The sequence below is a fragment of the Carcharodon carcharias genome, chromosome 5, assembly GCF_017639515.1.
Source record: "Carcharodon carcharias isolate sCarCar2 chromosome 5, sCarCar2.pri, whole genome shotgun sequence".
Classification (NCBI taxonomy): Eukaryota; Metazoa; Chordata; class Chondrichthyes; order Lamniformes; family Lamnidae; genus Carcharodon; species Carcharodon carcharias.
Window position 1 is genome coordinate 108,557,318 of NC_054471.1, and position 21,828 is coordinate 108,579,145.

A 21,828-nucleotide genomic window follows, 5' to 3' on the forward strand; every position below is an offset into this window, starting at 1 on the left:
TTCACCATCTCCTTAACCAGTGGGTTAAAGGATTGTAAAATGAAAAGGAACAATGGAGAAGGAAATCGGATGAATTTGAGTCAAATCAGTACAGAAAGAGAAACAAAGGGTGGAAAATAGAGTGGATTGAGAAAGGAAAAATAAGGGAAAAAAATCAACATTTGGTATTTTTAAATTCCTTTAATAATAATTTACTACATGCAGATTGATATTTAACAATTCAAATGGTTATCTTTCTGAATTAGAGAAGTTGCATTAATGATTATTGTGTTGTTAAAAAGTCCTTTTACCAGACTTAACTCTCTGCAGTGAGTTGATTGGGAAATAGATGTGAAAATCCAGCACGTTCTTAAAAATAAGAGAGGCTAAGTGCAAGATGCCATTCAAGTGAAGCAAGCAGCGGAGTGATGTTTATGGGCCTCGGTGAAACCCATCCCTTTGACCAAATGTTTAGTCACTCCTTCTACAGTTCCTTTATTTTGCATGGTGTCCATTGTGTGATTACCTACCTGTATACCATTGGGACACTTTATTAGGATAAGGATGCTAAAATAAATGCAAGTTGTTGTTGTTGTAAGGTGCTCAGTGGAGCCTTTTGCAGAAATAAAGACTGGCATTTCTATAGTGCTTTTGGTGACCTTAGAGGGAATGATTGTTTAAGGAGAGGTGGGGTGGGGGAAAAGTGGGGTGGGGGAAAAGTGGGGCGGGTGGGGTGAGAAGGGAGGTGGGATGGAGTGGGGTGAGGAGGGAAGTGGGGGGGTGGGTGGGGTGGAGAGGGTGGTGGGGGATGGGGTGGGATGGGGAAGGTGGGGGTGGGGGAAGGAGGGGGGGTGGGGGAAGCAGGGGTACAGTGGGGGAGGAGTCATTATGATTGTTTTTGGTGTCAGAATCCTTGAGGTAAGTAATTGTGCTGATCGCAAATGTTTGAATGCAGTGGTTTGGTGGCAATTTATGACAATGTCAGTTGATCGTTACTTTTTTGTATTCATTTATAGGATGTGGGTGTCACTAGCTAGGCCAGCAGTTATTGCCCTTGAGAAGGTGGTAGTGAGCTGCCTTCTTGAACCGCTGCAGTCCATGTGGTGTACACTCTCACAGTGCTGTTAGGGAGGGAGTTGCAGGATTTTAACCCAGCGACAGTGAAGGAATGGCAATATATTTCCAAGTCAGGATAGTGAGTGGTTTGGAGGGGAACTTCCAGGTGGTGATGTTCCCACCTATCTGCTGCCCTTGTCCTTCTAGATGGTAGTGGTCGTGGGTTTGGAAGGTACTGCCTAAAGAGCATTGGTGAGTTTCTGCAGAGCAATTTGTAGATGGTACACACTGCTGTCCCTGTTCATTGGTGGTGAAGGGAGTGAATGTTTGTGGATGGAGTGCCAACCAAGTAGGCTACTTTGTCCTGGATGGTGTTAGCTTCTTGAGTGTTGTTGGAGCTGCACTTATCCAAGCAAGCAGAGAGTATTCCATCACACTCCTGACTTGTGCCTTGTAGATGGTGTACAGACTTTGGAGAGTCAGGAGGTGAGCTAGTTACCGCAGGATTCCTAGCCTCTGACCTGCTCTTGTAGCCACAGTATATGGCTGGCTGAATTCAGTTTCTGGCCAATGGTAACCCAAAGATGTTGATAGTGGGGGATTAAATGATGGTAATGCCATTGAATGTCAGGGGCAATCTCTTGTTGAAGATGATCATTGTCTGGCATTTGTGTGGCGTGAATGTTACTTGCCACTTGTCAGCCCAAGCCTGGATATTTATTATCCGTGTCTTGCTGCATTTGGACATGGACTGCTTCAGTATCAGGAGTTGTTGATGGTGCTGAACGTTGTGCAATCATCAGTGAACAAAGGTGCAATGTTAAATAATAGCTAAATGATTGCTTCTGAGCGCAAATGATATCAAATGAGCACAAGTGAATTCTATTGGCCACAAACGATGTCTAAACTTTCTGGTAGGGTTGGGAGCAGAGCTCCATATGCATGTGTGATTTACAGAGCTCAGTTCTAGCTGCAGTTTGCCCTCACTGTGCAAATCAGATGTTACTGCCTGCTAGTCAACGCTATAGCTCTAATTTGCAGAATTTTAGCATGAGACTGTATATAATCATGGATACAGTGACTAACACGTAGGAATTCCACAAATAAGATCTATGTCTACACTCGAGACTAGATAAGATGAGCTTTATTGTCCAGCTATCAGGTCATGTCCACAATCTCTCCTGCTCCAGTCTACATCCTCAGCTGACTACAGTATGCTTAAGATGTGGGTGACTTCTTAACATTCGATCACAAGTACGAACAAGGGTAGCTCATCAACAGATACATACACAAGCTTCAATTATTTCATTGGGCTACAAAAACTCAGGACTAGAAATAAACTGAAATCTGTTAGGAATGATCAAGTAGCTGTAATGGTTCTTCCAACTGCAGCCAACACCCTGGGGAAGTTTGTTACAATGTAGTCCATCAAAATGGATGAATCAGTAACAAATTTTCTTTTATCAGAATAAAGTTATATATGGTAAATATTCATTCGGATATAATCCATTATTGATTGTGGTTGCACATGATTGAGTTATTGAAATTCATCCATTCCGCTTGGAAGAGATTCCGTAAGCCCAATTCTTCTTCAATAGAGGATGGAAATAATCTCGGTTGGGCAATATGTTTGTGAGCTAATATGCTGCACAGTGGAATGGAATCTCTCCAAAGTTCACCGCCCTGTGACTGTTGACTTTGGATGAGGATATCAGAATCAGGCATTTTGTGCAAGGAATTTAAGGCAATTTGCGCTGAAGTATTAGCCATGGCTTAGTGGGAATTGGATAGCACTCTCTCCTCTGAAACAGAGGATTGTGAATTCAAGCCTCATTCCAGAGACTTGAGCACAAAAATCATATTCCTTTGCAATACTGTGGGAGTGCTGCACTGTCAGACGTGCCATTTTTTGGATGTAATATTCAGTGTTCTCAAGTGGGCGTAAAAGATCCCATGGCACTATTTGAAGAAAAGCTGGGAGTTTTCCCTGATGCCCTGGCCAATGTATATTCTTCAACATCACTAAAACACATTATTGTTATCGTGTTGTTGGTGGGACCTTGCTATGTGACCAAATTGTCTGCTGTGTTTCCTACATTACAACAGTGAGTACCCTTCAAAAGTGGCTGTGCTGATGTCCTGAAAGATGGTATATTATAAATGTATGTTTTTTGTTCCTTCTTTTCACACACCCCTAGTAACAAGTTTAGGTCAGGAGTGGTGGATGTGTTTGAATAGATTGGAAACTTGAACGTGGATCGGTTGCCTCTCAATGTTACAGGATTCACTTGTGGAATTCGGAGAAAATAAAATTTTAAATTATGGGACAGCAGAGTTTTTATGTAAACAAATTTAACAATCCTGAAATTATGTGGTTTGTTAAAATTATTACTTTTGTTTCAGCTAAGCTTCCAGCATAAAGTTGGAGTCCTTTATTGTAAAGCAGGCCAAAGCACTGAAGAAGAGATGTACAATAATGAGACAGGAGGCCCAGTGTTCGAAGAGTTCCTCGATCTCCTTGGCCACAGGGTGCGACTAAAGGGCTTCAGCAAGTACAGAGCACAATTGGATAACAAAAGTAAGCCATTACATATCCCTTTTTTGATCCCTTAAATGATCCTCCTGTGTTCTTCTTCCTCTGGTTGAGAAAGCTGGCAGGCAAAAGCTGATCTTTTCATGCCACTCAGAAATTCTGGTTTGTGATGGCATCAGCTGTTGCTGAAGTGTGATGGGAGTGAACTGATTTTGTAGCACCTTACAAGTTCAGCATCTGCCTGTGTAAGCAAGAAGAATTTATCAACAATCCACAGCAGGGAGGGGCAGTTTGCTGTATAGCCTCAATTAAAATTAAGAGGGAAGTACTTTGTATTTATATCAATTTATCTAACACTGTCTAGCTCTCTCTTACCTATGATATTTTAGGTCAGATCTGATTTACAATCAGATATACAATGCTTAGTTTTACAGCACTAGATTTAGCATTATTTGCAGTTTTAGAATTCCTTTAAACTATGGTAAATTGCCCCATAATCGTATGTTACCAAGGAAATTATTTGCATGTCATTTACCTGTTGCTACTCTTTTGATTATTTTGAAGTTTTTAGTGGCAATTCCTTGTTGATTAATAACTAATGGGGAGTGTTGTTGGCGGACCTGACCTAACAGGTGGGTGTGACGTATCCCGTGGTGGGAATTCAATATCAATGGAAATTAGTGGAGAAGGTGTTCAGCATGCTAATATTTGCAGAATGGCTGGAATTGGGTTTCTTTAAGTGGGTTATCAGCCAAGGTGGGGTAGGGAAAGAGGAGCAGCTTCTGAGTTGGTTTCTTGTGCTGTTGATAATGCCTGGGAGTTTTAAGAGTTCCTTGACTTCTTCAGTCATGGAGTAATACTAAAGTATGCTTCTCACCCTTTTGATTAGGGAAACGGGCACAATTCAAAGTAAATCACAGAAGTGTTATTGTTCAGAAGGAGGCCATTAGGCCCATCATGCCTGCACCGGCTTTTGGAATGAGCATTATGAGTCATTGCCATTCTCCCGCTTTTCGCCATAACCCTGCACATTTCTTCTATTTAAATAATCACCTAATGCCCTCTTAAATGCCTCAATTGAACCTGCCTCTAGGCAGTGCATTCCAGACCTGAACCACTCGCTGTGTGAAAAAGATTTTCACATATCGCATTTGCTTTTTTTGTAAGACACTTTAAACCTGTGCCCTCTCGTTCTCGATCCTTTTACCAGTGGGAACAGTTTCTCCCTATCTACTCTGAACAGCCCCTTCGTGATTTGATCAAGAAACAGCAGGTTTCACATTTTGTGGAGTTTTTTTTAATCAATTTGTTTTATAAATAGGCTTGGTTTAATGAATTAATGAAATAAATATAGCTACAAATTAATTCTGAAACAGCTTCCTACAGGTTGAAGCTTGCTGGGAATCTCAATGGGTTAGCACACTGTTCTTGTATCTCTAGGAACTTTATAAGGGCCTTGCATCGAATTAATTGGTTTTTTGTGGTTGAACCAGTTTCTTGTTGGCAGCATAGCAATCCACAGCATTTGGGGAAAAGTGACAATCATACTTGGGTCATAAGCATAGTGACTGGTGTGAGAACTGTCCAACAGCATACTTGGTTTCTTCAGTTGGTCAGGTTCATTAACATTTTTGGGTGAAAATTAAAGGTGATTTATTTACTTTCTGCTTGTGTTATACTTGGCCTGGAAATGGAAACATTGCCACTCCCCAGTACTGCCATCCCTCATCTTCTTGATCATTCACCCCTGCCCCAAAAGTGTTCTTTGGAAAAGTAACTATTGCGTGTAATTGCTTTTCTCCTCCAAATGTTTGTACATCATGCTTTATTTTTATGTTTCAGCTGACTCCACAGGAACTCATTCTCTATATACTACATACAAGGATTATGAAATCATGTTCCATGTGTCAACTATGCTTCCATACACACCCAACAACAGGCAACAGGTACATGAGGCACTGAAGTCAAATGTTGTGTCACTAGAGAAGATCAATAATTTTATGCAGAAAACTTGAATTGATTTCCATGTTTCACCGAGCACACCAAGTCACACAGTTCTCCTGAATTATAACAAGAGCCTGGATCTAGTGCAAATTTGCCTTGTTTCCCTCTTTGTGGATGTAGTAAATTGTGGTGTGCCTTTTTCATTATTAAATTTTGGTTGGTACAAAAGTTAGTATTAAAAATTGACCCCAGTTTTTACAACATCCACATTTGTAACCAATTCAGTTTAACAAAGTGTTCTAACCTTGTTATTTTCCATGCAGTGTTATAGATTTAAGTAGTTTAGTATCCACATTCTAGACAAACTATGCACTCTGTAGTGTTAGACCCGAAATACTCAAATCCCTCATAGTGTGTTCTGTCTGATTCCAAGCACTGCTCTGTAATTCAGGTCTGCTGCAAGAATATGTAATCAAATTTTAAGTGGTACAATTGATTCAGTGTGAATTTTAAAACAAAGGGTTGTGGCTCCCCAAATGGCTAAGTTGATCAAACCAACATATCATTAAACCATCCAAACTGAAAGAGCTCAGATTTGCTTCTTGGTCTGTGTTGAGTTAGCTGGTTTCAGTTGGGATGATTTTAAGATATGCTGCCCTGCCCTGCCTCTAAGCTAGGGAGAGCAAAATATTTAGCTGCTCTTGATGACTACCTAGTCATCTTGGCTTTGGAGTGCATGAGTTGGGGTAGGGCAAGGGGCTTGGCTCCAGTATCCTCAAACTCAGTGACTGTCGAAGTTTTTTGGTTGAAGAACTCTTTTTCAAATGGATTAGTAATCACAGACTCCTTTAACTAAAGTATCAGATATATTGCACTCACTAAGGTGTTGCATGTGAGGAGTACTTCAATAATACTTTTAAGAAAACTAGTATTTACATAGATAACAGTGAGATGGATATGCCTGCTTCTCAGAGAGCCAATCTATCCTTGGTAGGAGCCCAGAGGGAACATTAGAGGAGGCTGGGGCAGGGCTGACTGAGCAGGAACCCAAAGAGTTTACCATATGGGAGTAGGGGGAAAGAGGCGAATTCTCCTCCAGCCACCACTCATTTGACTACTCAAGACCATGGCACATGGGGCAGTCATCCATTGGGAAGGCTGGGCCTGTGTCATGGACCTCCTGGAAAGTCGCTGGACCCACAGGCCCATGGACCACAGTTGGAGAACCGCTGCTCTTATTCACTGTGCTGAGAAAAGGAGCCGCACCTTTGACAAGGATCTGGTCCCATTAAAGCTTGTTACTCAGCAGGTGCCAATACATGGAGGAGAGGACATGCAGAGAGAATTTGCCTGAAAAACATAATGCACTGTATATAGTCCAGTCATGTTAGGTTTCTTTTTTGATAAATCTTAATAGCCAATGTTTCGATTTTGACCCATATTGGTGGCAGAGATTAAGCTTTATTCAGTATATACAGGACTTGCTATATTACAATGTCGAGCAGTAGTTTACTAGGTACAATTAAGAGTTTTATTACCCTATTTATGCCTTGGGTGATAGGCGCAGTAACAAGTTTGTACATTTCCTTTAAAGTTTGTCTTTGTTTTTGCAGTTTGCCTTAATGGTGCTTTTTAATTTAACCCCAATTTTTTTGTTAATTTAGTTTATTTGGTTAAACAAAAACAAGTGCCTGAGCCTGAGTTCATCTTCCAACAGCCTTGGCAGCATCCCCTGGCTTATACTCTTGAGCGTTTCTTCTGTAAGGAGCACCAATCCCCCTTTCTATAATACAAAACCACTAAATTTCACTTGACCAATCATTGACTTGCTTCCAACACCTTATTGTCTAATTATAGGGATAGCATATAGACAAGCTTTGCTCGGATTTCTGTCTAATAACCCTTGACATTACTTGTTTTCCTACTGCTAAAGTTGTTATCAGTGTACTGTGGTAATACAAAGGGGAATCTTTCGCACTGACCTTGATGGCCTAATGATTCTGGCTAAAGACACACTTCATCCTTTCTTGAACCAGGACACCAATCCTCTCTTACTTCTTATATTTTAATTGTGGCACCTAGTCTTTGTTCCCAATGGGAACGTGACTGCCTCTGCTGTTCTTTTATTTCTGCTGCTCTTTTAACTTAACTTAATTAACTATTTTACCCGTTACCTCTTTTCTAATTCCCATCTTCTGCTTCCCTAATGTTATTTGCACCTGCAAGGTATAGGTTAATACAAAGGTAAACAAAGCAGATATGTGTGTAAGTGTGGTCATGGTAGCAGTATTCTAACAGATGCACCTTTTAATTAAACACTTATCTCATAAGCGTTACCTAATAAGCAGCAAATAAACATACTGGAAGAATCTCACCCTTAGGAACAGTATGCAACATTGCAGGGGGCCAGTTAGCTCAGTTGGCTAGTGGTTCAGAATAATGCCAATGGTGCGGGTTCAATTCCCATTCCAGCTGAGGTAGACTGGGACCTGCCTCCTTGCCCTGCCCCTGAGAGTGGAAGGTAATGACGAACAGCCACCAACAAAAAACTGCTAACAAAATGGTTCAGAATGAAGCATCAGCAGACAATAAGCCAAGGACCTGACTTCAGGCAGAGCACACATGACAGATGCAGCATTGCACAGTGCTTTGTAATGTCAATGCAAAATGCACGAAAAATTTATCAAACCTTTTGAGCATTCCTAATAAAATCTGGAATTAGAAACTGTTGTATTATTAATACATGCTGATCTATTAATTTTAATTCAGTTAAGAGCATCTTTCAGACCATTGCGCACATGATCTATGCTAAAGTTCACAATAGCGATTCCTGATTCATCCCTTGTCTTCCATTTAATTTTGCTTTTTATATCCACTTTGTTTATTTGTTAACAGCAGGTATGAAGTCTGGTCCTTGGACTTTGCCAGTATTGCTCTTTGCTCATTGGATCCTCATTGGTTGAGGTCCAACTGGCTAGGAACTGAGTGTGTGGAAGTGTTAGCTTGTATGTACAACCTTACGAGGTCTCTGTGCTCCTCCAATCTGGTCTCTTGGGCATCCCTAATTGCCATTGCTCCACCATTGGTGACTCTGTCGTCAGCTAACAAGGCCCTGAAATCTGCTCTATCTCTCTCCTCCTTTAGGATGCTCCTTAAAACCTACCTCTTTGACCAAGCTTTTTGACCATCTGCTCTGATATCTTCTGCTGTGTCTTGGGGTCAAATTTTGTCTGATAATGCACCTTTGAAGTGCTTTGCGATGTTTTACTACATTAAGGGCACCATTTAAATGCAAGTCATTGTTGTGCAGTGGTTCAGCAGGTTGTCAGCTTGCAGAGATTTTCTAGCTCTATATTTTTCACAGTGCTTTTATTGCCAGTTTTGGATACCTGTTAAATCCGATGCCATGATGATGGAAGGTAAAGGTTTGGGGACTTAAAAAGTCTCTCTCATCAGTTTGTCAAATGAATTTCATGTGATAATTTTTTCTTGTTTTAATTTAAATTGCCTTTGATGTAGAAGTGTATGTGGGTCAGGAAGGAATTGTTATTAAAATTCCTTTTGTGGGCTACTTTCAGAAATGATTGAAATCAATTTTCTGTTTGTTTCTTTGGCATTGATAGATGTACAGTGTGTGAATGCTGCCGAACAGCCTGTCTGTTTGAGGACATCAGTAGGAGGAAAATGAAGTGCATTCACACCAATTCCTTTATTTAGTAACATCGTTCAGAATAATGTGTTGGGTTACGTTGAAACTGAAACTAAGTTAGTTGTGAGCTGATTAAACTGATGGATTTACCTGACTGAAAGGGTTTGCAGGCAATTTGTAAGCTACTTTGTAGCACTTACCATGGGAACAATCATCCCTCCATTTTATTTAAATGTTTTCTGTTGCCTCATGTGTAGTAGCACTTGCCCCCCCCCCCCCCCGCCCCCTTGCTGTGACATTATCTTCTTGTTGACATAGCTATGATTTTTAGTGAATACAAAATGTGCAATTCAGAATGAATATGTTTTCAAACTAAGTCAAGCCTTTGAGGCTGTCTCAGTAAACAGCTGAGCAGATCCTCGATTACACTACAATCATGGGAATGATTGGCCAGTCAAGCCTGGATCACTGACAGAACTGGTGGCCAGGATTCTTTCCACACAGCTCCAGATAACCTTGCAAGCTTCAAGACCCAATGATACTGGCCAGACAAGTCATTAGAAGCCCCTCTAAGCTTGAACTATTCAATTTTAAAGATATAATTTATGCTTATTTAAAATCACTATCTTGTCAATCAATGTAATTGCTTTATTTTTCTGTGTGACAATTGCCCATTAAAGTAATGTCACAGCATGTTAGTCGGATAACCAGGCATGCTGTTGGACCTCTATTCGGAGGTAATTATACAAATGGATTGAAGCTGAAAATCTTTTAGTGTAACAGTTCAGATGTTTCTTCATAACTTTGGATTCACAGGTTTGAGCCTCTTCCAGCTGAAGCTGGGTGATTGACGTGGAGAAGCACACAGTTGGGCTTCCACATCAAGCTACTGAGAAATCCATGCCTGTAAGATTTAGTTTGCCCTCTATGGAGTGCACAATGCACTTATTGGTCCAAAGAGCTAAGGGTGCCCATGTATACTGCTCAGTTTGACTAGATACAGTTATGCAAAATGCTGGCAAGTTTTGTGCTGCTTGTTTAGCTAGGATCATTCTCTATATCAGTTAGTTCAATTTATAGGATTATCTGGAGATGAGAGGAAGAACCCTAGTGACCAGTTTATTCTTGCAGGTTCCATTAGTGAGCCAGGCTGCCTGTTCAGTCAGCAGCTGTGCTCTGAAGTCCATTACAACAGTGATTTCACTTCACAAAGTACTGCATCAGTTGTAAGGCCCTTTGATGCCCTAAGGGTGTGTAAGATGCTATAGAAATGCAAGCCCTTTTTCTTGTTAATGTGGAGCCGACCAGTTTCACCATCTACCACAGTGGGTGAATTGGTTCTGAGCCAATTGGTTCTGATTTCTCACCAGGTATCTCATTAAAATTGAAATCCAGCCAAGACTAATGGGCTACAAATACTAAGCCCCTCTGTTAGTTTGAAGAGTCCTATATGAAATGAGTGAGTTTAGACAACCTTAGTTCTGTTGTTATTGGACATGGGCCCACAGAGCAAACCTCATCCTTATTTTGGTCCTAATTAGCAACCTTGTTCAGAGAAGCTGGTATAAGACAGGGGAACAAATGTGAGACTGGTGCAATAATGAGTTCTTTTTGAGGTTGAGTTGAAGCTCATTAAGGCAGAGTAGGGGGAGCTCTGCATCTGTCTGTGCTTAATGCTAACACTGGGCACTTGAAAGTATTAACATCCTTGAACACAAAAAAGCAGGGAGAAAACCCAAGTATATTAATTTTAATGTGCCATAACTAAACCTGCACCTCCCATTATATGATAGCACAAGGAATTGTTTATAACTTAGCTTCAGCCAAGTTAATCCCATACATCTGGTTTCGAGCAATATTGTGTTCCTCATTCCCTAATTAATGCAAGTTTCTATGTCCATTATCATAGTTCCTGATGCACATCAGTTTTTGCTGATAATTATGCAGAGGAAAAAAAGCATCAAAAAAAAGCCTAGCAATGTTGAGGAGGTAAAATTATTTTATGTCAGTTTTGCATTGTCATTTAATAGGCTCCAAAAGTAACTCAACAAGTATGGTTAATTGGATACTACCAGCCACAAAATTATAGTTAATCAGCTGATTAATAAATAGGTATTGCTGGTCGATCTGCTGTCAATAATTGAAAATTCTGATCAAAGTCAAGCTTTGCCATCAAATTTTTACATTTGTAGCAATTAGAATCTTTGACTGCTTGGACACAGATGATGAACCTTTTTGATCATTCATGGGATGTGGGCATCATTGGCTAGGCCAGCATTTATTGCCCATCCCTAATTGCCCTTGAATAGGTGGTGGTGAGCCATCTTCTTGAACTGCTGTGGTCCATGGGCAGAATTTTCCGGTCCCGCTGAAGTCAGTGGACTTCTGAACAGCTCGTTCGCATTTTACGGCCCAGCTGCCACCGAAACGGGGCCGTGAAATTCTGCCCCATGTGTTGTAAGAGCACTCACTGTGCTGTTGGGAAGGGAGTTCCAGGATTTTGACCCTCGAATATAGCAATATGATATGGATGAGGTTAACTGAAATAGATTTAATGTAAATACAGAGAAAAATTGCATTGTATCTTTTATTGGTACAATGCTGAACTTTTTGCTTCCGCTTCTTAACCAGTATTTGTATTTTTTACTTAAAGTACACAGTCTTTTACAATTTATATTAATGACTTGGATGAAGGGATCGAAGGTATGGTTCCTAAATTTGCTGATGATACAAAGATAGGTAGGAAAGTAAGATGTGAAGAGGACAAAAGGAGGCTACAAAGAGATTTGGATAGGTTACGTGAGTGGGCAAAGATCGGACAAATGGAGTATAATGTGGGAAAATGTAAAATAGTCTATTTTGGCAAGAAGAATAAAAAATAAGTATATTATCCAAATGGTGAGAGATCTGGGTGTCCTAGTCCATGAATTGCAAAAGGTTAGTATGCAGGAACAGCAAGTAATTAAGAAAGCTAATAGAATGTTATCATTTATTGTGAAGGGAATTGAATACAAAAGTAGGGAGGTTATGCTTCAGTTATATAGGGCTTTTTTGTGCAACCACATCTGGAGTACTGTGTACAGTATTGGTCTCCTTATATAAGGAAGGATATTAATGTGTTGAAAGCAGTTCAGAGAAGGTTTACTACACTAATACCTGGAATGGGTGGATTGTCTTATGAGGAAGGTTGGAGAAGCTGGGCTTGTATCCACTGGAGTTCAGAAGTGTAAGTGGTAACTTGATTGGAGCATATAAGATCCTGAGGGATCTTGACATGGTGGCTGTGGAAAAGATGTTTCCTCTTGTGGGAGAATCTAGAACTAAAAGTCATTGTTTAAAAATAAGAGGCCACCCATTTAAGACACAGATGAGGAGAATTTTTTTCTCTTGAGAGTCGTGAGTCTTTGGAACTCTTCCTCAAAAGACAGTGGAAACAGAGCCTTTGAATATTTTTAACGCAGAGCTAGGTAGATTCTTGATAAGCAAGGGAGGGGGGAAGGTTATCAGGGGTAGGTAGTAATATGGAGTTGAGGTTATAATCAGTTGAGCCATGATCTTAATGAAGCACGGAGCAGGCTTGAGGGGCCAAGTGGCCTACTTCTCCTAATTCGTATGTTCATACGATGCAAATTAAGTAGCTTTTCGCTGTGATGTGATTTAAGGGGAGGATGTGTCGTGACATAAGAGGAGGCCACTATTTAAATTATGTTTTATAAATTTAAAGATTTTCCCTAAAACATTCAAAACAATCAGTTTACTTTGGGTAAAATGATCCAGCAAAAGCCTGAAGGAAAGAAAAATTAGTGGAGGGAAAAAGTAGACGTCCTTCTCTATGGGATATCACTGTTCAATAAGAAAAACAAATCATATAGATTTTCAGAGTGCAGTTACACTTCTACATCTGCATCTTGACATTTTTCCGTTTCTATGGATGGAACTTAATAGCTTCCCTGTGGTGAGTTTGATGGCGGGGGGCATTTAGTTGGGCAGGAGGGTAGTGGGTGGGGACCCACGTAAGGGGTATTCACCCAGCGATGGGTGGAGGATCCTTCCTTCATGTGGGAAGCCCAAAAAGTGAACCGTGTTGGGCTTGTGTGCCGGCTTCCGGTGGGTAGGGAAGGAAGGATGGGTTCAAAGGTACTTGGTGCCTGACTGAGGGGCCCAACATTGGGAAGAGAAGGCCTACTCAGCGCCACTCCCTGCATTTGTTGCCAACCTATCACAATCCCCTTCCCACCAGCGCTCTATCATGGTCTAGGTCCCTTGGCAATCGTGGGCCTCCGGTGGATACATAATTGGCAGCAGTCACCCCCGTCTCTGTGGTGCTACTGAGCAATAAACACCTGTTGCCCTCTGATTGACCAACCGCTCTTGGCAGGCTGAAATTCCGCCCCCAGGGTCTTTGATCCCAGGGAAGGCCCACCTCTGCCATTTAAATGCCTGATTGTTGTTTTATTATAAATTAAGTTATAAAGTAGCCACAGTTGTCAGGCTGTCATGGTCCAAGGGAAACCACTCTAAAGAGCAACCTGTGGCTGCAGCTGTGACCCTATGGTTATCGTGACTGCAGAGAGGCTTATCTTTAATGATCTGCTGCCAACAGGCCACCTCCATTCATTGGCTGAGTTTCAGCCTCAGTAGGGGCTTGCATGCCTACTGGAAAGTTCCAGTCAACATCGAGAGAGTGTGATTACCAGCTGCTTGGCAGCTGCAACTGTCATCCCCTCACCACCTATTTGCAAAATGGCCCAGAGGTGGGAAGATGCCAACAAACAGAATGCCACTCTCCAGCAACTTTCTGGCCCGCCTGCCCGCCTCCTCAGCGCAACAAAAATCTAGTCCATTAACTCTATAGTTTGGAGAAAACCATTTTTACTAATTTACTGTCACAGCCTTTCTAATCTCCCTTTTATAACTTTTCACTATTAATTATATTTTTCCTAGCTCTCCCTTTAGCGCCAGTTCTGTTGTTACTAAATGTTTTTTCAATTTGATTTGATCTCTAGCCTTCAATTACGCTCCCATTTTCCTTTGTGGGATGCATTTGATGTGTACTACTTCAAACTCCTGTTTAAATATCAAAAACAGAATTACCTGGAAAAACTCAGCAGGTCTGGCAGCATCGGCGGAGAAGAAAAGAGTTGACGTTTCGAGTCCTCATGACCCTTCGACAGAACTTGAGTTCGAGTCCAAGAAAGAGTTGAAATATAAGCTGGTTTAAGGTGTGTGTGTGGGGGGCGGGGAGAGAGAGAGAGAGAGAGAGAAATGGAGTGGGGGTGTGGTTGTAGGTCCTCACTTATCACCCCACCAGCCTCCGCCGTTTCCGCCAACTCCAGCATGATGCCACCACCAAACACATCTTCCCTTCACCCCCCCATCGGCATTCCGTAGGGATCGCTCCCTCCGGGACACCCTGGTCCACTCCTCCATCACCCCCTACTCCTCAACCCCCTCCTATGGCACCACCCCATGCCCACGCAAAAGATGCAACACCTGCCCCTTCACTTCCTCTCTCCTCACCGTCCAAGGACCCAAACACTCCTTTCAAGTGAAGCAGCATTTCACTTGCATTTCCCCCAACTTAGTCTACTGCATTCGTTGCTCCCAATGTGGTCTCCTCTACATTGGAGAGACCAAACGTAAACTGGGCGACCGCTTTGCAGAACACCTGCGGTCTGTCTGCAAGAATGACCCAAACCTCCCTGTCGCTTGCCATTTTAACACTCCACTCTGCTCTCTTGCCCACATGTCTGTCCTTGGCTTGCTGCATTGTTCCAGTGAAGCCCAAGGCAAACTGGAGGAACAACACCTCATCTTCCGACTAGGCACTTTACAGCCTTCCGGACTGAATATTGAATTCAACAACTTTAGGTCGTGAGCTCCCTCCCCCATCCCCACCCCCTTTCTGTTTCCCCCTTCCTTTTTTTTTCCAATAAATTATAAAGATTTTCCTTTTCCCACCTATTTCCATTATTTTTTAAAAAAATTAAAAAAAAAAATTTTTAAAAATTAAAAAAAAAATTTTTTTTTTAAAAATCTTTTATGCTCTCCCCACCCCCACTAGAGCTATACCTTGAGTGCCCTACCATCCATTCTTAATTAGCACATTTGTTTAGATAATATCACCAACTTTAACTTTAACACCTATGTGTTCTTTTGTACTATTGTTGTTGACATCTTTTGATGATCTGCTTCTATCACTGCTTGTTTGTCCCTACAACCACACCCCCACTCCACTTCTCTCTCTCTCTTTCTCTCCGCCCCCCACACACACACCTTAAACCAGCTTATATTTCAACTCTTTCTTGGACTCGAACTCAAGTTCTGTCGAAGGGTCATGAGGACTCGAAACGTCAACTCTTATCTTCTCCGCCGTGCTGCCAGACTTGCTGAGTTTTTCCAGGTAATTCTGTTTTTGTTTTTGTTTTGGATTTCCAGCATCCGCAGTTTTTTGTTTTTATCTCTGTGTTTAATTGACTGCCACTGCTCTTCAAGAAATGCCTACCTCCTTGAAGAAGTTCTGTTCTTTTCTGCGACAAGATTTCCGTTCCTCTCTTTTGCCCTGCTCACCTTCCTTGCTTTCCATTTCCCTCCTGGTGTTTGACAAGGTGTTTACTAAAACCCGCTTTCACAGCCATATCTCCTTTCTCAGTGACTGTCTCCGTCTCCGACTTACCCCACGTGGATTTCAACTGAAATTCCACCCCTCATGTTTCGAACCCACCTAGGATTACAGGTATCTCCGGGACATAAAACGTTTCTCGGACTGCTGTTCCCGTCACATTCTGAAATCCACACTCAGTGCCATGCGCCGCCATATGAACACACTCGACCTCTCCCTCCAGCAGCACCGCCGTACCCTTTATCAAAGCTGCGCGTGCCCCCAGTTTCATTTTATCCTTCGGCTCATCCGACGCCTCAACAAGAAACTTTTTCTCTCAAGTGCTAAGGAACGCAAGCTGCAACAACTCATCGACACCAACACCCATCTAGGACCCTCCACCCCTGCCTGTCCCTCCGTCCCCACCCTTTCTTCCAATCCCAACCCCAGCCGTGTATTCACTATACCCCCTGACCTTCCCCTCTCCGATGCTGAACGTTCAGTGCTCAGCAAAGGACTTAGTTTCATACCCTTACGCCCTCACCTCAATGAATTTCGGGCTCGGCATGATGCTGAACTCTTCTTCCGCCGTCTTCGTCTCCGGGCTCACTTCTTTGGGCAGGAGTCCTCTCCCAGTTCAACGGATCCTTTTACCCATCTCCAATATTCTCCCTCCACCTGGACCCCTCCCTCTGGATTCTTACCTTCTCTTGATCTTTTCATTGAGAACTGTCGGCGCGACATTAGTCGTCTCAATTTCTCTGCTCCTCTCACCCATTCTAACCTGTCTCTCTCTGAACTTACTGCACTCCATTCTCTCAGGTCCAACCCTGACATTGTCATCAAACCCGCTGACAAGGGTGGTGCTGTTGTTGTCTGACGCACTGACCTCTACCTCGCGGAGGCTGAGCGTCAACTCGCAGACACTTCCTCCTACCTCTCCCTGGACCATGACCCCACCACTGAACATCAAGCCATTGTTTCCAGGACTGTCACTGACCTCATCTCCTCTGGAGATCTCCCTCCCACAGCTTCCAACCTGAGAGTCTCCCAACCTCGGACGGCCCGCTTCTATCTCCTACCCAAAATCCACAAACAGAACTGCCCCGGTAGACCGATCGTCTCAGCTTGTTCCTGCCCCACAGAACTCATTTCTCGTTATCTTGACTCCCTTCTCTCTCCCCTTGTCCAGTCCCTTCCCACCTACATCCATGATTCCTCTGACACCTTATGTCACATCAACAATTTCCAGTTGGCCCCAACCGCTTCCTCTTCACCATGGACGTCCAATCCCTCTACACCTCCATCCCCCACCAGGATGGTCTGAGGGCCCTTAGCTTCTTCCTCGAACAGAGGCCCGAACAATCCCCATCCACCACTACTCTCCTCCGTCTGGCTGAACTTGTTCTCACGCTGAACAATTTCTCCTTCAACTCCTCTCACTTCCTCCAAATAAAAAGTGTGGCAATGGGTACCCGCATGGGCCCCAGCTATGCCTATCTCTTTATGGGGTATGTGGAACATTCCTTGTTGCAGTCCTACTCCGGCCCCCTTCCACAACTCTTTCTCCGGTACATCGATGATTACTTCGGTGCCGCTTTATGCTCTCGTCGGGACTTGGAAAAATTTATTAATTTTGCTTCCAATCTCCACCCCTCCATCATTTTCACGTGGTCCATCTCTGACACTTCCCTTCCCTTCCTTGACCTCTCTGTCTCAATCTCTGGTGATAGACTGTCCACCAATATCCATTACAAACTCACCGACTCCCACAGCTATCTCGACTACAGCTCCTCACACCCCGCTTCCTGTAAGGACTCCCTCCCATTCTCTCAGTTCCTTCGCCTCCGTCGCATCTGTTCCGATGATGCTACCTTCAAAAACAGTTCCTCTGACATGTCCTCCTTCTTCCTTAACCGAGGTTTTCCACCCACGGTCGTTGACAGGGCCCTCAACCGTGTCCGGCCCATCTCCCGCGCATCTGCCCTCACGCCTTCTCCTCCCTCCCAGAAACACGATAGGGTCCCCCTTGTCCTCACTTATCACCCCACCAGCCTCCGCATTCAAAGGACCATCCTCCGCCATTTCCGCCAACTCCAGCATGATGCCACCACCAAACACATCTTCCCTTCACCCCCCCTATCGGCATTCCATAGGGATCGCTCCCTCCGGGACACCCTGGTCCACTCCTCCATCACCCCCTACTCCTCAACCCCCTCCTATGGCACCACCCCATGCCCACGCAAAAGATGCAACACCTGCCCAATCACTTCCTCTCTCCTCACCGTCCAAGGACCAAACACTCCTTTCAAGTGAAGCAGCATTTCACTTGCATTTCCCCCAACTTAATCTACTGCATTTGTTGCTCCCAATGTGGTCTCCTCTACATTGGAGAGACCAAACGTAAACTGGGCGACCGCTTTGCAGAACACCTGCAGTCTGTCTGCAGGAATGACCCAAACTCCCTGTCGCTTGCCATTTTAACATTCCACCCTGCTCTCTTGCCCACATGTCTGTCCTTGGCTTGCTGCATTGTTCCAGTGAAGCCCAACGCAAACTGGAGGAACAACACCTCATCTTCCGACTAGGCACTTTACAGCCTTCCGGACTGAATATTGAATTCAACAACTTTAGGTCGTGAGCGGCCTCCCCCATCCCCACCCCCTTTCTGTTTCCCCCTTCCCTTTTTTTCCCCAATAAATTATAAAGATTTTCCTTTTCCCACCTATTTCCATTATTTTTTTAAAAAAATTTTTTTTTTTTTTTAAATTTTTTAAAAAATCTTTTATGCTCTCCCCACCCCCACTAGAGCTATACCTTTAGTGCCCTACCATCCATTCTTAATTAGCACATTCGTTTAGATAATATCACCAACTTTAACTTTAACACCTATGTGTTCTTTTGTACTATTGTTGTTGACATCTTTTGATGATCTTCTATCACTGCTTGTTTGTCCCTACAACCACACCCCCACTCCACTTCTCTCTCTCTCTTTCTCTCCGCCCCCCACACACACACCTTAAACCAGCATATATTTCAACTCTTTCTTGGACTCGAACTCAAGTTCTGTCGAAGGGTCATGAGGACTCGAAACGTCAACTCTTTTCTTCTCCGCCGATGCTGCCAGACCTGCTGAGTTTTTCCAGGTAATTCTGTTTTTGTTTTTGTTTTGGATTTCCAGCATCCACAGTTTTTTTGTTTTTATCCTGTTTAAATATTGTTGGTTCGCAATTCTATTTGCCACTTTTTGCTTACATTTAATGTGGGCAAGGTCTCTGTTCACCTTATTGTTGTTTGTTTTTTTTTTCCCCTAGCCAAATACCCTGTCACTGATTTATATTTTCCGTTCTGTTCTTACACTGACCCCCAACTAAATTGTGATCACTGGAATTTACCCATATCAGATTCGTTTGAATACATGAACAATGGCAAACAGGAAAAGATTTACTTGTCTATCCATTCTGCCCCACACAGTTTTGATGCTTTGTGCTTTGCTCTCCATTCCATCTGGAGCCAAGTGATCTGGATGAGACAAAAAACATTTAAATCACATCCAAATAGAGAAAAACAGCCTGGAAACGTCCTCTTCAATCCTTTTAGGTGATGGAAACTAGTCCAGGAGATCACACTTATCCTGATTCACGTTACCAGGTACCAATCGCTTGTAGAAAATGATCTCTGCTCCAACCAGAAACAGGTCGGGCTCCACTTGAAGGAATCCAGCGAGTTGGCATCCACTGCGCAAGGGGGCTATCTGTTTCAGAGGTCAACTGGTCTCCAAGAAGGGATGAACATTCAACTTGGATCTCTGCTTGCTTAATTTTATTTTAATAAACCTCAATCAAGTTATCCCTGAGTCTACACATTTTAAAATATAGAGATCCGGCTTTTTGAGCCTATCTGCTTAACTAGAATTTGAAAGCTGGAATTAAGCTTGTGTCCCTCCTCTGCGCCCTTTCCAAAGCTTCAATTTTCCCCCCATGTGAGAAGACCAAAATTGCACACTGTATTCTATTTGTGGTCTAACTAAGGTCTGGTAGAGGGGGAAAATAGTAATAACCTGGTAAATACTTCTTAAACTCTGTTCACTTTGGCTATCACTTTGTGGCTTTGGCGATCACTTCTTAGCATTAGTCAAAAATCTTTTCAGAGATCTATGCACTAAAACACTCATCTCTCTCCTTCACCACTGACTTTAATGCTTTTCCCTTTAGAGTTATGTATGGTTAGCATTTGATCTGCCCATGTGCATGACACTACATTTTCCAAAGCTCAATCCCAATCCTCACATACCCAGGTCTGCCTGTGGTATTTGAGCATTCTCTACAATCCTGACTTTCTTACATACCTTTAAATTTCAAAGCTTACCTACTTTCCCTGCCTCGTTACCCAAATGCAGTTCATGCAGTGCTTCCTTCCTTGTTGGGAATAGCAACATATTGACTGAGGAAAACGGCCTGAACACACTGCCAAGAAAAACCTCCCCTTTCCACCACAAACATTTTTCCTACTCCAATCAATTTTGGATAATTAAAGTGTTCTACAATGATGTCTCTCTTGAAACATGCATCTAATTTATCTACAGATTTCGCCGCTCAATTTATTTTCTACTGTTTGCTGGTGTTTGACCATATTTCCAGTAATGTGACCAATCTCTTACTATTCCTCCATGCAATAGAAAGATTCTGTTCAAATTATTTTTTTATTATTTCTTATTGTCTGTGTCTGTAGCTAATATAGGTATCTTCCATTCCTGTCTTCATTGACTTTCATAGGAATATAGGAACAGGATGAGGGAGGCCATTCAGCTCTTCAGTCCTGCTCCACCATTCAATATAATCATGTTTGATCTGTAACTTAATTCCATCTACCCACTTGGTTCTCCATACCTTGATCCTCTTATCCTGCACCAAAATTCCATTTACCTACCTTCGCTCCATATCCCTTGATATCTTTGCCTAACAAAAACCTATTGATCTGTCTTGAAAGTTCCAATTCTCCCAACAGCCACAGCCTTTTTCATGGGTAAGGCTTCCAGATTTCTACTAACCTTTATGAGAGAATATGGCCTCCTAAATAGCCTGCCTTAATTTTCCCTCGTTCTTGATTTCTCCAACAAAGGAAATATTTTTCCTATATCTACCCTATTGAATCCTTCTAACAATTTAAATAACTCGATCAGATCAACCTTCTAAACTCAAAGTGAATACAAACCAAGTTTATGCAACTCGCAGCCTGTAATTTAACCCGCTGAATCCTAGTGTCATTATAGGAATCAGTGCCGCATCCTCAGAAAATGTTTGACATTTTTGAAAATTTCATTTGGTGTAATTTCCAGTTATTTGGAGTCACTTGTAAATTTGTCCGTAAGTCAAAAATAATCTACCTTGGAAGGCTTGCAATTGCTTAAAAAATCAATATGTTACAGGATTCAGTTCTTCCCCCTGTAATTTAACCCTGCATTCACAATTTTGGTCTTTTATCAATTATTAATTTGATTCTAACTGGAACATCACATTTGTTCTTTTCAAGGTTAGCTGTACGTTCCTGCCTTTCTTTTCAGCTTCTGACAGAGCTTCTACTGGATGTGATTCCATGTATGAACTTACTCATATTTATTTTAAAAATAAGTCTGTGGAAATCACGGAACTCAAGGGGCAAAGACGCACATGGTGGCATCACAATCAGCAGCCACAGAGTATTGTCTCTTGGTCGCAGGGTGCGGAGCAGCTTGAGGAAAACTCAGTCGAATTGTGTTCACTGCGCTGCATCACTACTAAGCTGCCAGCACTACTCATTCGAGGACCTTTCCTTAAGTTTGCTGCAGATCTCATTTCTGTGTTACTCCTGCCTTTTAGTAATGGTAGGATGAAACTAGCATTGTGGTGGGTGGCAATCGAGTTTCCTGTAAATGGGGTTCTCTTTATTAACACTGCATCCCACTAAATGATTGAGTTAACAAAGCCCTGATGGGAACTAATGTTAGTAATCTATTAAAAAGTGTCGAGTATGTCAAAACTCCATCTTCATTTGACTATCTGATATTACAGAAGTCACATGATGTTG

At 42.5% G+C, this 21,828-nt stretch overlaps 1 protein-coding gene across 2 annotated transcripts in view; it reads left to right on the forward strand.

Moving 5' to 3' along the window:
* Window positions 1-21,828, forward strand: part of LOC121277854 (signal-induced proliferation-associated 1-like protein 2) — a 647,580-nt gene that overhangs the window by 271,368 nt on the left and 354,384 nt on the right. For both annotated transcript variants that reach the window (XM_041187562.1, XM_041187563.1), the window contains exons 6-7: window positions 3,439-3,613; window positions 5,411-5,514. In XM_041187562.1, the coding sequence (XP_041043496.1) occupies window positions 3,439-3,613; window positions 5,411-5,514 (279 nt within the window). The remainder of the gene's footprint in view (window positions 1-3,438; window positions 3,614-5,410; window positions 5,515-21,828) is intronic.